Source organism: Sitophilus oryzae, unplaced genomic scaffold (genome assembly GCF_002938485.1).
Source record: "Sitophilus oryzae breed Bouriz unplaced genomic scaffold, Soryzae_2.0 scaffold_1181_pilon_pilon, whole genome shotgun sequence".
Taxonomy (NCBI): domain Eukaryota; kingdom Metazoa; phylum Arthropoda; class Insecta; order Coleoptera; family Curculionidae; genus Sitophilus; species Sitophilus oryzae.
Genome location: NW_022145817.1, coordinates 2,071,935 through 2,090,064, shown reverse-complemented (window position 1 = coordinate 2,090,064; position 18,130 = coordinate 2,071,935). Strand labels below are relative to the sequence as shown.

The 18,130-nt window shown below is 34.4% G+C and overlaps 1 protein-coding gene across 4 annotated transcripts in view; it reads right to left on the bottom strand.

The window, feature by feature from the left end:
• LOC115891484 (fatty acid hydroxylase domain-containing protein 2) overlaps nucleotides 1–18,130 on the bottom strand; it is an 80,045-nt gene that overhangs the window by 3,639 nt on the left and 58,276 nt on the right. For all 4 annotated transcript variants that reach the window (XM_030911937.1, XM_030911938.1, XM_030911936.1 and 1 more), the window contains exons 3-5: nucleotides 9,480–9,729; nucleotides 4,920–5,101; nucleotides 2,829–3,101 (exon numbers count right to left, since the gene is read on the bottom strand). In XM_030911937.1, the coding sequence (XP_030767797.1) occupies nucleotides 2,829–3,101; nucleotides 4,920–5,101; nucleotides 9,480–9,729 (705 nt within the window). The remainder of the gene's footprint in view (nucleotides 1–2,828; nucleotides 3,102–4,919; nucleotides 5,102–9,479; nucleotides 9,730–18,130) is intronic.

Here is an 18,130-nt window from a genome sequence, read left to right as displayed (position 1 = left end):
CGAGGTTACCTATGTTTAATGTTTTTATTTAAATTGGTTAGGAATTTTAATAATTGCGAGACATTACTGAGTGATGTAAATATTCGAGTACCGTCAGTGACAACCAAAAATAAAGAATTTTTCTATTTACCTACAGCCTCCAACAATCTGTTGTTAAGACAACCAGTCTACCATATGTGTCACATTTTCAATAGATTGTCCACTGATTTGGACATTTTTCATATGACGCTTGTGCAGTACCGCTTGGAAATCGGATAAATAATGTTATTTAAGTCGTTTTTATGAATTAAATCGATATAGGTAATTACCCTCAAGTCAAGACAACCATAATTCAATTTAAGTACCTTTTTTTAAATGTTAATATTAATTTTCATGTGTTACTAATTAGCAGATGCAGATGAGACAAAAACCACATAAAATAAAACGGTTAATTTACAGAATAACTACAAACACAAAAATATGTTTTTTTTTTAAAAATTCTAAAAAAATTTTATAAATATACTTTATATTAAAAAATAAAATCTAGGAACTAGTGGGGTTGCAGTCGGAAGGGTTTGGACTAGAATTAATACACTTTGTTAATTGTCAAGCTTTCGGAATTTATTTATTCCATCCTCAGGACATCAACGACAACAAAAAGACCTTCATAAAAACTACATTAAAAATAGGCTTGAGAGATACATGGAAAACTCCACAGTAAAAACATCACTGACCAGTCAACTACACTAAGGGCTATCTTGGGGCGGTTAAGCCGCCTGATTGTTTATTAAAACATTGGAAATCATTCTCACTTCCAAAAAAGATGTTTTCTAACGGTTGATAAATGATTTCTAATGGAATTATGAGGAATTGTTCCCAATTTCCGTTTTATTCGACAAAATCAATCAAATCGCAATTCATAGGTATAACGATTTCGCTGAGTAGCCTAATTAACGGATATCTAAAACAGTAGCGGCTTTGTACAAACATGGATAGTGTGGTCACGGTTTCCTGCAGTTATTAGGGTCAGTTGTTAGAAATAGAAAGGGATTGAGCCAAATTCCCCTTTGAAGTGTTCAATAGTACACCGACTGATATTTTGAAACTGCTGCACGCACTGGTTTAAATTTTGATACATATTGTATATAAACTTCTGCAATGCTATAGTTCAAAAGCAAACTAATCTTTACGTTGCTATATACCGGGTGCGTCTCAAAAGTGATTCACCTCTATAACTTTTTTATTTTTTCAGATAAAAAAACCAGATTTGGTATGTTAGTATGTGACATAAATTAGGATTGAATGACGTTAGGATTGAATTGTTTTTGGTCACTTCCTGGTAGTCACTTCCTTCACTGGAAATGACACCAACTTTTGATTTTTAAAAGCACCCTCGCTATTTTTTTACTTTATTCGATAGAAAATGACACTCTGAATAGAATGACATATCATATGTCAACTTTTCACATTTTTGTTTTAAAAAAAATCGTATTTTAAATTTCAGTCTAGAGTGCCATGGCTGTGTTAACAACAATAATTTTTAATCAATCTTTCATGTCTTGTCCTGGCCGGTTAAAAGATGCCCAAATCGTATTTTTAATCATATCTCAATCAATCACTAGGGTGGCTCATTAGCATATTAGGAAAAAGCATTTTTTACAAATAACTTGGTACAATTAAAAAGTTAGTGGCATTTTCTATCGAATAAAGTAAAAAAACCAAGGGTGCCATATAAAAATCAAAAGTTATAGTCATTTCCGGGGAAACAGGAAGTGACCAAAAACAACTGAATACGTCAATCAATTCTAATTTATGTCATATACTAATAAACAAAATCTCGTCTTTTTATCTGACAAAAATAAAAAAATTTGAGACACACCCGGTGTATACCTATAGCGAAGATCTGATGATTTTTTATATAACTGATTTAGGAATTGCAAATATCTATATTATTACATAAAAAAACTCAAAATTTAAGTGAGGATGCAGTCCATAATCACCATACAGGATAATAAAACTACTTTTTCAATTTGTCAAGCTTTCGAGAATTTTATTCCCATCTTCAGGACAGTTTGACTCAGTCAAATAGCAAAACAACATCCTCTGCACAATAAGGCCTTAAAAACTAACATCATATAACACAAGGAAATTTCCTTTATAAGATATTAAAATACATATAAAAAAAAAATAAAAAAAAAAATAAAAAATAAAAAAAAATAAAAAATAAATAAAAATGCTTGCGATTCGGAGCCTCGCAGCGACATATTATGTGCTCCGCTGTTTCAGGATCTTTCAGCTGTCAAGTGTTAAAAAAAAAATCTAAAAAATCTAAACGACGCGAGACGTTCTTTAAAAAAATATATTGACAGCATCCTCACTTAAATTTTGAGTTTTTTCTTAACTTAGTCAGTCACGACTAAACCTGCTATTTTTATATTATTACACATAAGTAATACGGAGCCATCAAAAATGATTGAAATAGTTGGCAATACTGTATTAGAGTAGATTTTCCACATTTTTATATAGAAGTTTTTGGATATTCAGGATTAGTAATCTCTGAAATTAATCCGGACAAAATCAGAACTTCGCCGAAAAATAAATTGTGAGTTTATTTATGGAAAGTCTGTCTAACGAAGGGAAAACACCTGACCTTGAGAGTCGTTGTCTGTAATTTTAATTCACAGGTAAGATGTATTTTCTGTCATTTTTTGGAAACCGACTAACACAGAGATAAAAAATATTCAAATTTCTTAAATTTATTGTTAACCACAGGAGCAAAATATGAATAAGACAACTACATATTTCAATCATTGTTCATCGCTCCGTATTTATGCAAATTATTCTCTTACTTCAAATGATGGAAATCGTGGGCCTCCGGACTGGGAAAAAACGGCAAATGGTATCCAGAATGGGCGTTCAGCGTACTAAGAATGGCCAGAGTAAACCATAACCACGCGGTGGCCACATGGGATCCCATAAGGAACACACCCAGAAAAGGTGGCACTAAATTTGAAAAGATGTGCTCTATCGGATGGCAATAGATTGCCGTCACCGCTATCGGTGCCGTCCATTCGTGATGCTGTTTGTGGATGTATTTGTAAATACGTTTATTATGTAAAAACCTGAAACAAAAATATGCTTTTATACGGGATAGAACTACTACGTATTTTTGGAATCAAAATAAGTTTATTGAACACACAGGACTGTGAGAACACATTAGGAGTTCGTTTACAACATCCGGGATTCTCCACTAATGTCCTAAAGATGGCGCGCCATTCAAATCTCTGTCGGTAACACCCTTTAACGGTTATTAGTTTTTTTCCACAACAAGAGGCCGTCTTCTGCCGGAAACACTGCGACCTGTGAGGCCTATTGTATTTATCCCCTTTCTATATCGTTTGTCCCCTTTCTATCTATCTGCACCCATTCTCCTATCCCTGTGCCCTGCATTAACTTATGCAGGTCCTTGATAGGATGGGAGCATAGTTCCTCCGGTTCTAGCCTAGCTTTTCCAAATAAAAATGCTTGCGATTCAGAGCCTCGCAGCGACATATTATGTGCTCCGCTGTTTCAGGATCTTTCAGCTGTCAAGTGTTAAAAAAAAAATTTGGATGCGGTTTGGACCAGATTTTAGATGCATCTATTGTGATTAAGATGCTATGTGGTTTTCGAAAATATATTTAGTGAATTCTCGTATACAGGGTGTTTTATAAGAGTGTGAAAATTTGGTTAAGAATCTTTTTTACCGCAAATTTACAATTTTTAAAAAATCGAAATTAAAAGTAAGTAATTGAAAAGTACGACTAATCTGTATTGAAATTAGAAAAAACAATTTGAGCGTTTTTTTTAATTTTTTTTGTTTTAAAGAAAATACGACGTTTTTTCGAAAAATATGCATTTTTAGTCATACCTATGGTCCTAAATGGTACAAAAAGCTTTGTACATTCTGCATATGCCAAAAAATTATCCATATAGAGTGCATCTAAAAGCAGATAACTAACACAAGTTAAAAAAACTTCAACATCAGAATAATATTTTTATTTATAAAATAAGTAGATAAATTATAATAAAATTTAAGTTTATTTAATATTAAATATATTTTTTGAACACTCTGTATACATCGGTCCAAATTTCTGTACTGCTAGTTTAAGATACACGCTATATCAATATATTATGGGCCTATGCAAAATGTACAATGCCTTTTGTACCATTTAGGACCAAATGTATGACTATTGTTTACAGTACCGCAATTTTGCGGATCCGCGGGATTGAGATTTTGGTGCGGGATTGCATTCCCTAATTAGTACTATTAGGTCCATTTTACGAAAAAATCAATCGTCGGTGGAGTTGAAAAATATTTCTACAAAAATTTATGTAGTGGTGGGGGCACTTTTCATCCTTCCCGTAACTTTTCTTGTTTTTTTTTTGTGAAAGTCAAATGCTAAAGCGCTTAGCAAAACATAATCACCCGAAATCTCATTCAGATCGGAATATTGGTTCATAAAATATCTTAACAAATGTTATTTTTTTTTAAAATATGGTGCCTTCTAACGGAGAAACAAAGCACTTTTGTGTAGAGGTAAATTGTGTCCAATGATTTTTTCGAATTCGATTCCAAAAACATGTAGTAGTTAGGTATATATCCACGGAATATTAAAACACCCTGTATATACAGGGCGGTGCGAAATGTATTTCGGAAACTTCGGCAGCAGATTCTGCAGATAAAAATAAGTAAAAAAGTCAGTATAAATGTATGTCCTGAAATGCTTAGTTTCGGAGATATAGGGTGTAAGATTTTCATTTAGGACATATATTTATTTATACGAATTTTTTAATTATTTTTATCTGCAGAATATGCTGCCGAAGTTTCCGGAATATAGTCCGGACCACCCTGTAGATGTAGAAGTATTTGATGTAAATAGATCTAAAAACAGTATTACCTATGCGAATAATAAAAACCGGCTTCCTCGGTTAGGATATGTATTGCCAACTCGTACAACACCCAGTGGAAGGTTGGCAATTCCCTAATGCCAGGATAGCCCCTCCATTTCATACAGTAATACATTATGTATGATGAAGGTATGCCGATAGCTATTTGGTTCAGAATAACGCACCATATTACCTGAAAAGCAATTCAATGTTGTATTCCATATTGTATAGAGGGTGCCCAGTGCCCAGGCTGAGCGTTCATTAGAAGTTTCTAGAAAACTACAATATGTAGATCGGAGATTTTTTGCACATAGTTGTTTCATAATGAGATCTACCGATAAAAAAATATTTCCAATATGGCGACATTTCCGGAAATACCGGAAGTTGACAACAACTTTCTTATATAACATCTGTACCCAGAAGCAAACTATGTTAAGTCACAAAACACAGTTTTCAGAAAAATGAATTTAAAGATCTTTTTTGAAGTTATTTCCTAATTACTCGGTTATTTTTAAACCTATGACTGTAATATTTATAAATGAAATGTAAAACAGTTTTTAAATAAATTGTACCAACATTTTTTGGAGTGACTCAAGACTCAAATATGCCAGTTTTAGATTTAACATAGTTTGGTTATAGAAACATATATTTATAATATATATTTTGTAAATTTTATGAATTCTGATGACAAACACTCTATACCTAACAATAACCGTTTTTGAGAAAAAATGTTTAACATTTTTGGAGAAAAAGAAACTGCCTGTCAAAAAAATGTGTATAGCCTAAACATTGAATTTTGTGATTCCACAGCCACTGTGGCATAAATAGAAGACATATGGCTATCTATATACTTCAAAGATTAAATTGTTCGAATGTCATATAATATTGGCCGTAGCTGTCATGGAACTGAGGGATTAAAAAATTATCATAAATCATTTTTTTTTAATGGAAACTCACTTTTTTTATTTCGCTAGTGAAAAGGTTTTTTGAAAAACTATACCTAAAATAAATCGTTAAGTTATTTAAGAATTAGTTTTGAAGCGTATAGACAATGGAAATTCTTTTAAGGCTGTCCCTGTCACGGTAAAAGTGTACTTTGACCAAATACGGTGGCGTCCAAATAAGACGCGCGCAGCATCCAACTCTATTTGATCATGATTTCATCCAAGTACACTTTAACCGTGTCAACTAGGCTTTAGATAAGACACAGAACGCAACAGAAGTTTGGAAGTTTTGTCCGCATAATAAACAGAGAATTTATATTCGAAAATATTTATTAGTACCGTATGATCGAAAAAAAATGGTGTCCAGTTGGCTGGGAAATGACAAGCGATGACATTTGCCATATAAATTTGCTAATATAAAATGACAGCGATCTTCATTTCATAGCCATCGCTGACGCCGTTTTTTTTGATCATATGGTATATCTTCCCCTCAAAATATCTTTACAGTTAACATCCTATATTATTAAATTAGGATTCTAGATTGGAATTAAAATGTAATATTTTTTATATTGTTGATATATGTTTGATAATATAACAATAGAACGAAAATACCTAAATATAATGAAATGATACAAATTCATCACTCATCAATGGTATTCGACAACACATTTTAAAAATAAACGGCATGTAAACAATTTGATAATTTTTCAGTATTCGCATATTTTATTTATTAAATGTATACATTGCCCCTAAAAATATCAAAGAATTTTTGTTTAATGGGAAATGAAATTTGTATTTCAAATAGATTCAGTGAACAATTTGTTTACATGAATATTTATCCAGGGGCATTTGAAAGCTGACATTTTTGTTTCTCGAGGGTACAAACTCTAATTAGGAATCAACACGGTACAGTGAAGACTAAATACCATTAACAAACAAACATACAAAGAACATAAAATGTAAACACAGCAAAAAACTCCAATATCTTAACTTGTAAATAAGCTGTGGTGGCAAATTGAATTTTGAAAATGTAAAATTGACGTGTATGATTTTTCAGTTGCGTGTATTGTTATTATGCATTATTGATACAAAAACAAATAAATATATTATATCAAGTGACTGAATAGAATGACATTTCATATGTCAATTTTTGAAATGTTCCCTTAAAAAAATAGGGATGATGTAGACAGTGGTACCAAATTATTCGTAAAAAGATGCTATTTGCGTATATATTATGCAATATACAAATGAGCCACCCTTGTTCCATTTTCAAAAAATTGAGATATGATCAAAAGTACGATTTGGGCATTTTTCAATCGGCCAGGACAAGGACACGAACACATTAGACGATCAAATCTATTTTTTCAAGACGCTTTGATTACAAAACTACTGTTCTTAACACTTACTTAAAACACATTCCCCTAGGAGATGCAAGACCTTGTCGTTGGTGGGGAAGCTCCTTGTCAGGTGCTGGAGAAATCTCCTCTAGCACTTTGGCTCGGTCTAAGAAGCATCTCATTATATTGTCCCTGGCTGTAGTGTCGTGGCCAGGGAATTGCACCAAGACATATAACGAGGCCGGACGAGGCTACCCCTGTCCGTCATACCAGGCACCCTCTACTGATTGTGGTCATGTCTCGCGGGTAGAGGGGGTCTTGGTAGTTTAACCGCCTGGACCAAGAGGAGACAACCTCACCAAAAACCTTAATCCTACGATGACGGGACCAGGTCAAAGGGATGCGTGGCTAGATAGAAAACTAGCTGTTACTGGCCTCAACCTTGGGGCATCATTGGGCACCCCATTGTATTTACCCCTTACTTCTTCATGCAGGGCTCTGTAGAAGTGGATCGACTATCTCTAGCGACTCGTGGGAACACTATAAGGTCTAGTATTAAAAACACCACCGGTGAAGCTGTGGGGAAGCCCCCTAGCGACACTGGGAACATTACAAATGAAAGTTCCAAGGGACCAAATCCAAAGAAAACTACAGGCTGACACTTGCTTGGGATCATCTTCCACAAGTGGCACACAAGCTACCACCTTCTCCAGCAAGGGTAGAGAGCCTAACTCTAGACCCAATAAGCGACATAAACTACCGTTTCGTCTACCCGGCCTGGGTCAACCAAGCGGGCTAGACGATCCTCTGAGAGTAGGTCTTAGCGGAGCAGAAGCACGGAGATACCTCCGACTGCTCCACGAAGGACTTGCTCCAGAGGAAGCAAAAGCGAAAACACTCCTCCGAAAAGGGAAAAGTAAAGAAACCAAGAAACAACCTGACTCGTCTCCATCAAAGGGCAAGAGAGGGAGCGAGAACCTCTCACCTCTTTCCCGGCAGGGAGAGAAAAAAGCCAGGATGTAAAGCCGTCCAACACCGGGAGGCAAGCAGGGACGTACCACCAGCTCTGCCGCTATTGCTGGACAAGTGAAACTGGCCGTGCTGTCAAAGGATTTCCCAGAGGTTGCTCTGACCACCGACCAGCAAACGTCTCTAGAAGAGGCTATACTGGATAATCGGATCGCAACACAACGATCTACAAAATGTGGGTCAGCTGCATTTTGCGGCGATACACTTTCAGGTGGGCATGATCCTCATAGATTGTGTATCTCAAGAATCGGCGAATTGGTTGGTGGAAATCGCACCTAAGCTTAAAAATTGGCAAGGGCCGGAACTGGTTGCAGTGAAGGGATAAAACATCCCTAAAGGGGCGGCCATAACGGTCTTTCTGCCGAGGAGCAAGGGAATGACACCACCTACCTGCTGAGCCTTATCCAAGGTCAGAACTTCAATGTAAGGATATCGAGTTGGCGAGTCATCAACTCGAGGGAGGAGGGTCATAGTCAGGTCCTTACAATAGGAATTGACCTCAAATCCAAGGAGGCAATAGAGAAAGAGGGACATATCCTCTATTATAGATACGGGTCAACACCGGTATCAGATCTAAGGAGAGACCAAGTTAAAGAGGTGGAGAAAATGGAGACAGATCTTCCAGCATCCACCTCACGGGTTCCTCGACTGTGAAGAGCGGCACGGAGGGCCAAACTCCAACCGTGGAAGGGTGTGTACCCTCGGAGGAAGAACTGTTGTCAGAGGAGGATCGGAAATACTCTGTCCCCTCTACAACAGGGGTATGATGGGTTAGAGATTGTGTGATGACTCAAGGAAGGGTGGCACAATAGATCTTTAAGGTCGCAGTGATTAACCCCCCTCTTACTCATTCTACATACTTAAAACACGATTTTTTTAAAGCGAAAATGTCAAAAATTGACATATCATATGTCATTCTATTCCGAGTGCCATTTTATATCGAATAAAGTAAAAAAATATCGAAGATATTATTTAAATATCAAAAATTGTAGTCAAATCCGGTGAGACAGGAAGTGACCGAAAATAAGTAAAAACGTCAATCAATCCTAATTTATGTCATATACTAACATACCAAATCTGGTTTTTATCCGAAAAAATAAAAAAGTTATAGGACCACTTTAAGGAAGTTCCGGTATATTTTAGAATTACCTGGATTTTTATATATGACAACGGATAACAACGTTTTTTGTGAGGCCTACTGCTTAGTATTTTAAGAAATAACACAGATAAAAATAGGAAAAAAATGCACAAACTAACCTACCTTCAAAAGCTTTCTCATATCAACCGGTTCATTTGTACCCGGCTGTATCTTATACCTCCTAATTGCCTGCGGCTTGTTGGTTACGTCCATAAACGTGTAAATACCGCCCACGATCCAGTAAACGCCAAAAGTTATGGCCGTGGTACCGTAAACCCATAAAAATTTCGGATCTTCCCCAGCTACGTCTAGGAACTTGTCCCACTGTGCCTGCCAAAAGTCACCCGACGCACCCCAGAATTTCTGACAGTGCCTGAAAATTAAGAAAACTAATTTTAATAACAAAGTCACGCTTTTAAAAAGCATTTTATTATGTATTTATACATTATAGTATATTGTTTTATTAGGAGTAAAAATAATACTTTTCGCGGAGAGGCGTAAAAATAAAAATTGGCGCCGGGAGGCACGTATTCACGTATTGGGCGGCTATACGTATATTTTTGCATTTGCCCATACTAAAATATGTTAATAAAAAGTTGGTAGGCAGTTCTTTTAGTTTCAAAGTAAAGGAATTTTACCAATTTTTTTTATCTCAAAAACTGCGACTTTGACTGATTTTGATGTTATTACAAATTTTGTTGAAAATATTATTCTTAATCTTAAATTGAAAACCGCGTTTCGCTAGCTACTGTAATTTTGGAGTTACGATTTTTTTAAATTTTTAACCCCCTCCCATACCCCCTTACCAACCCCCCACCCCACCAAAAACTAATGGCCAGATTCTCGGGTGCCACAGTTTGTGCCAAATTTGGTTAAAATCGGTTTAGCAGTTTTTGAGTTATCGTGTTACAGACAGACAGACAGACAGGGAAACAGACAGACAGTCACCATGAAAATATTTTGTATTTAGGTCATTTATGACCCAAAGAATTCATTTTGAGTGAAATTAAAAAAAAATTGCCGATATTAATAGCCTACCATACCTGTTGGTATGGCCATACTCGCCATATATTGCCATACTCGGTATACAAGGAAGGTAATGTGGCTAGTACTCTACGCTTCAACCGCCTATTATTACCTCAGGATTGTGAATCCCAAGTACTCATTTAAGGCTGAGTCGACCTAGGTACCCAAACTATTTTTATTTTAATAAAAATAGTCGGCTGATGAAATGCCGGGTGTGGGATTCGAACCCACTACAACCTTCAGATTGGTAGACGAGAGCCTGTACCTCTACGCCACCGGGCACCTTAAGCAAAATCATAAAAATGAAAATATCTAGGAAAATCTTTGTTTGAGGGGTAGGCAACCTTAATAATATTTAGATATGTGAATTCTCCATTTAACACCGGAATAATATACTGGGTCTTCCATTTAAAATAAAGGAATAACTTGCTTTTAAAAATGACCAATGTTCAATATTAGTTTTGTCTCACCCTGTATAACTTTGCGAGTCAAATTTTAATTTGGTTTAACATACAATGGATACTGTAATTAAATATCAGGCTATACAAGGTCAACTAAAATTTAGGTAGCTGTTATTGAAATTTAAAACTCTCTCTCTAACTCTTCATTTTCACATAATGTGAAATATGTCAAAATCCTTACATTTTAGACATATGCTTCTTTAATAAAAACTCAACTTTATTTTATTCCTAGAATCCGAAAGTCAATTGATATATAGGGTTTCCATTACAAAAAACACAAGTTTGATGTGTAACTTTTTTTGGGGACACCCTGTAGAACTTTCTATATTTTCAAAAAGTGCTCTGAATTAACCAAGAATTAACCAACAACACAAAATTTCAATTCAATACAAACTGTCGTTCTCCTTGGAACCTGCGTGGCGTATGTGAGGCGCTACTCTGTATTTTTTCAAACGTTACGAAAGAACTGATTTTGCGACATGATTGACAATATAATAAGGTCATTTTAACGCCTAGGCATAAAAGTAAAGCACTTTTACGCCTAAGCATGGCCTAAGCACAAAAGTACAAAAATATATGATTAAACCTGACAATAAACGTCAAATTCAACGAGTGTATCCATTGTTGTTCGATTTATATCTACTTGCACGGGATTACTTTTAATATTATTTACGACGTGGGTGAGTCTTAAATAAGTACACATATTTTCAGGGCTGGTAAATCTCGATAAAAGAAAAATATTTTTGCCCTACCGTTTTCCAAATAAGTCCAAAATAACGAGATATTTTAATTTGAAAATTCAAAAAGAAATAATATAGGATTCGTTTCCGGGTTTTTGTTTTTCTAAATTTAATCTACTTACTGCTTGTGTATATGTTGTCATATTATTAAAATATCACGTTTTTTTTAAACTGAAAATTAACTGAAGTTTAAAAAAATCCAATTTATTTTTGAAAAAAATCTTTAAATTGTTTTTGTTAATTGGTAGCCAATATAGTTGCATAACATATATGTAGAAAATATTTTTATTTCCTATAAATTGCCTACAACGTTTTTCAAAAATTCAATATAAATATTTCCCTCATTTTTTTATTTTCGACCTTACTTTTATTTATAGTTTGTATAGCGTATTATAACCACAGATAACATATTTTATGTTATGTGTTATGTGTGTTATAACTTATCAGTGGCGTAACAACAGACTCACAGGCCTGTGTCCAAAAATTCAACCGGGCCCCCTATTACACCTACATATTTCAATGCTTATATACTAATCTGAATAATATGCACTCATATTTTAGGTTAGAAATAACATTATCAAATTAATTTTTATATAGTATTATTTATTACAGCAACACAGAATATGTAACCCAAAACATATAAAATATCAAATAAATAAAAAAATAAATAAAAACAAAACAAAAAACAACAACAAAACTAACTAAATTAAAATAAACAATGTAAATAGGAACATTTACATGTTAAAATTCTTTTTTCCTTGCTTTAGCATGGGCGAAAGTTATACCGAACACAAAAAAAACACAATATTACCAGTGTCTATTGCACAGGCAACTTCATTTTCTATTGAAATAATTGCCAAAGCTGATAACCGTTTTTCGCCCACAGTATTTCTTAAATAATTTTTGACAAACTTTAATTTGGAAAAAGATCTTTCAGCCGAGGCCACAGAAACAGGTATGGTGAGAAAAATATGACACGCTGTTAAAATCTCGCTGAAACTAGAAGACGATGAAAGGTTTTTAATTAAAATAAATTCAGTGAGTTCAAAAATGCAATTGATTTCATATAAATTATTTTGGAAATATTGCCTGAAGGAGAGTAATTGAGAAGAAATCGTATAGGCAATATCATCGGGGTATTTAAGGTATAGAACCTGACCCATTTCATATATATCCTCATCAGAAACAGAAGGATTCTGCTTGATTCGCGATAGCATGTGATAGATATAGAAGTGCGTCCCGGGCCCCCCGAGGGCCCGGGCCCGTGTGCTTCTCACACACGGCACATCGATAGTTACGCCACTGTAACTTATTTAAGTTTTTTAATTACTTACTCTTATCGAAAATTTCTTAAAATACAGGGTAAGTCTTAAATAAGTGCAAATATTTTTCGGGGTGGTATATTTCGACCCCAAAAACACGATTATGAGGGTTTTTTTCGTGAAATTTTTTTTTCGAAAATTTGGAATTTTTTGAAATAAAATTTTGAAATTTTTTTAGTTTTTAGTTAAAAAACATAATTTCTTAATATGTTAACATAGGTAGTAGATTAAATTTACAAGAAAGAAAATTCAGAAAAGATCCAGTGGTTCTCAAAATTTTAGCAAAAAAAGTATTTTTTCTTCGGAAATTTTCAAAGTAAAAAAAAGTAAAAAGTAAAGTTTCAGTTAACGTCTCCTTTTTGCTGCCACGGCTAATCTGGACGGGACCTACTTTGTTTACGCGGAATCCGAACCGCGGTCCTCGGCCATATCATAGTCAATGGCCTACCGACTTGGCAAGTGTCTAAATCAACTCTTACTCACGAGATATCCGATCTCATCCGGCCTCGAACCGGCGTGAATATGCAGTATGTGTCAATAGATTTTACACTTTTGCCTTTATTGGACAAGAGCAAGCATTTTTATTTTTTTTTGGCAGCATTATTTTAAAGTAAAATAACTCGGTTATTTTGGATTTATTTGAAAAACGATAAAGAGAAAATATGTTTTTTAACGAGATCTGCCATCCCTGAAAATTTTTGCACTTATTTATGACTCACCCTGTATAAAGGATGTTCCTTTATGACATGTTACTTAGGGGTGATTCCTGAATCTATTTTAAGAAAAAAACTTCATATAAAAGTATCTATGTCCTAACCATCTTAACTCTTGAGATACTGGTTAGTGAAATTCTCTCAAAAAAACTTTTTTTATAACTCTGATAGTAATTACAATATCTTTATGAAATTTGATATATACGTCTTCTATACATCAAAATACATTTTTTGATGCATAAATAATTTTATTTATTTCAACGTGTGGCGTCCATACGGATTTTACATAATTCTCTAAATTTTCCTACATTTCTACAGAATTTTTTCATCTTTCGGCCGACGCGACGCATTGTGCTCAAAAACCCTAAAGTTATTTTACTTCAGGGTTAAATCCCTAAAAATCTGATGGGGTGACTGTTGTATGGAAATCGTTTTACATCAGATAAAAGAAATTTAAGAGATATATACCGGGTGCGTCTCAAACATGGCTCACCCTTATAACTTCCTTATTTCAGATAAAGAAACGGGATTTGGTATGTTAGTATATGGCATTAATTAGGATTGATTGATTTATTCAATTATTTTCGATCACTTCCTGTTTCACCGGAAATGACTACAACGTTTAATTTTTAAATGACACCCTCAGTATTTTTTACTTTATTCCATAGAAAATGACGCTCTGAATAGAATGACATATCATATGTCAACTTTTGACATTTTCGCATACGGTTTATTTGAAATTGTAACATGCGGTTCATAATGACAATTTGACTCGAAATATCATAGACTTAATTTATTTTAAGTCTATGCGAAATACCAAGTGTGTGGTACTAAATTATTCGTAAAAGAAATTATTCGCAAATATGCAAATGAACCATCCTTGTTTCATTTGAAAAAATTGAGATATGATTAAAAATACGATTTGGGGATGTTTTAACCAGCCAGGACAAGATACGAAAAACATTAAACGGTCAAATCTATTTTTCCAAGACTCCTTGACTAAAAATTAGTGTTTTAACACAGCCATGGCACTCTAGATTGAAATATAGAATACCATTTTTTTCAGCGAAAATGTCAAAAGTTGACATACGATATGTCATTCTATTCAGAGTGTCATTTTCTATCGAATAAAGTATAAATATACCGAGTGTGCCATTTAGAAATCAAAAGTTGTAGTCATTTCCGGTGAAACATGAAGTGACTGTCATATACTAACATACCAAATCTTGTTTTTTATAAGAAAAAATAAGAATTATAGGGGAGAGCCACTTTTGAAACGCACCCGGTATATAAAAAAATGTTTATATATCAAAAAATGCATCTTGATATATAAAAGACGTGTGTCAAATATCACAAAAAAAAAGTTATTATGAAGAAAAAACTTTATTTAGAAATTTTACCACCCTGTATCTAAAATGTTCAGATATTTAGGACATACATTCATATGAAGATTTTTTTTCTGAGAATAGGTCCAAGACTGATCCCATTAAATATTTAGCATGACATTAGGAAACAATCTATATAAAAAATTATTTAAAATGCTTTTGAAACAAATTTGTGTTTCTAGTTTGAGACACAAAAAAAAACACCAAAACATCAAATACAAGTAGAACAACACTGACATTAATTTTACGTGAAATACTCACATAAAAATGGTCTTCACCAACATACTACATAGATTTACTGATAAGTGATTTTTATCATTTAATACTTCTTTTTGAGTTATTGTTAAATCTCCTTTTGGGGGAGACAGAAATAAATAATTTACTGTTTTATTTAGAATAGTCGGGTCGTTAAGACATTTCGACATGATGGAAATTGAAGAAAAAATATTGAGCGTAAATATTGAAATCGGCAATTGCAAAAATACAATTCGGTTCTGGTGCTGCAGCGTGTTCAGTCGGCGAATAACTGCCGCGTATCTTTCGCGACGGGAGCGCTTATATCCTGTAACGGGGTGTAATTGCGACTAGGCGCAGGGGCATATTCTAACTTTGTTTATTCCGGAACCAATCCACAGGTCTCCCAGATTTTTGAAATAATGTACAGGGTGTGCCACTAAGAATAGCTCTCGGCTGTATCTCGGAAAGTAATAACCGTAGAACCAGCGGAAAAAATTGTAACTACAGGGACCACGAGAAATTGCTGGAAATTATTTTTAAGTTTGCAGAGAACTGCTATAAAACAAATAAGAAAAAGGAGTTTTTACACAATTTTGCCTATATAACAGATACTATAAATAATAGATTCGTATTCTACAGTAAATTTTTCATATTTTTTGTAAGAACCATTTTTCCCTATCTGGCCAAAATAAAGTGGCGGAAGAAGGTTATATCTATTTTTATTTAAATATTAATAACTCCGGACTGGATGAACGGAATTCAACAAACGGGGGCTCGTTCAAAAGAGCGTTTCTTACTCTATATTATAGCGTATAAACAATAATAATAAGCTTTTGAATGTAGACGCTAGGGGGCGCTGTCTTAGAATTTAACAAACATAGAGCATTTTTTCAAAACAAATAAATGCGTTAATATATGTAATTTTAGCTGATAGTAAAGAATAATAAAAGCTTAAATAAAAAATCGGTAAAAAAACTTTTAAGTTAAACGGTTTTATCCTATGTGCACTGAAAACTAGAAAATAATAACAATTAGGTATTTTGAACTTCTAGTTCAGAAATATTTTAGTACTAGGCAGAATAGCTTTTAGGCATATTAGACTAAAATAAAAACGTGGGGCCCCTCTGAAATCTTACCTATGACAAAGCATATCTTTATACTTTGGTAGATCATGAGCTCGGCGTTCGCTGGTGAAGCCGCCACGGCTGGTTATTGATTGTCAAAATCTCCAGTTACGATTATAGTAAGTCGATGCAATCCACACTTAGTATAGAAGAAAGTATTACAGCAATAGTTAATGGGCCCCACGTTTTTATTTTAGTCTAATATGCCTAAAAGCTATTCTGCCTAGTACTAAAAATATTTCTGAACTAGAAGTTCAAAATACCTAATTGTTATTATTATTTTCTAGTTTTCAGTGCACATAAGATAAAACCGTTTAACTTAAAAAGTTTTTACCGATTTTTATTTTCTAGTTTTTAGTATTTAACGGAAATGCCTACCGAATATTCCTCATTCTATTTAATTCATTTAGTGCATCATTATTACATGGTTTTTTTACCTGATAATTTATTACAATCTGACGCTCAGGTGTTTCTGACGCTAACAACTCTCTTTGTCTCTCTCGTTGTGATGCCAGCCTAGCACTCATGACGCTCATGTGTTTCTGCCGCTAACAACTCTCTCTGTCTGTCACGTTGTGATGCTAGCCTGGACTCATGACGCTCAGGTGTTTCTGACTCTACCAACTGCCTTTGTCTCTCACGTTGTGCTATTAACCTGGCATCATGTTACTCAGGTGTTTCTGTTGCTAACCGTTCTCTTCGTTTCTGTAGTCGACTATAGGTTTCATTTTCACTTTCTTTTGCACGTTTCGTTCTATACTTTTCTTTCGCCTTTTCGAGCCTTCTTTTTCGTTGTGTAGTAGTTTCGTTTTTATTTTTGTTTGTTTTTTTTATTTATTGTTTCCATGTTGTTCCCACGAGTAATGGACATTTTAACGGCCGACCCCCAGAGGTTCAGTAGAGGGGCAAGGCTATAATATACAACAAGAGGCGCCAATTTTGAGGGAAAACGCTTGCGACATTACATTTTAGCCACCCTAATGCCATACAGTCCACAGCACGTTTTAACCTATTACCTTAACTTGGGTGGTAAAGCTACCGCTAACTACGTAGGTACATCTAATCGCCTTTTTTTTTATCTGTCCTTCTAACGTCACACAATCTTGGACACAACTGTTCTGGACACGACTACTCATGCCCTCACCTAATACGCCATTTTGTAACGACGTCCATCTTGGATTTTAAATTTTGTCATAATCACAGTATTCTACTAGTGTAGCCCTTTCATTTGATACCCATATTGAGGGGGTTGTGGAAAAATATGAAAACCGCCATTTTGTACCGGCGGCCATCTTATATTTACAATGTTATTGATATTACTATATTGTATTTTCATCGGAACTAAAGGTGTGTACCAAATTTCAGATCAATCTGACAACAGGAAGGTACTTAAATTTCAATTTCTAATTTTGACCCAAATAAACAAACAAATAAATAAATACCGTACGGGTCGAGCTAAATAAAACCGTTTAAAAATCAACGAAAACCGCATCTTGATATCCTCTTTTAAACCGAAGATATTAGCAAAATTATAATTAATACGAAAAAATAAGCCCTTAATTACCTTATTTTTTTTAACACGGTTGCAGTAGCAGGCCAGGGGTGGATAGGGAGGTGGAAACCGGCCCGGGAAAAACAGGCAACCGGCCCAAATCCATAAAAACAAAATGACCATAACGAAGAAACATATTTTATTTATTAATATATAAGTAAGGGTGTGTTTCGCTCGTGCGAAAAAGCTCTTTTGCCTCCGGTTTAAAAAAAAT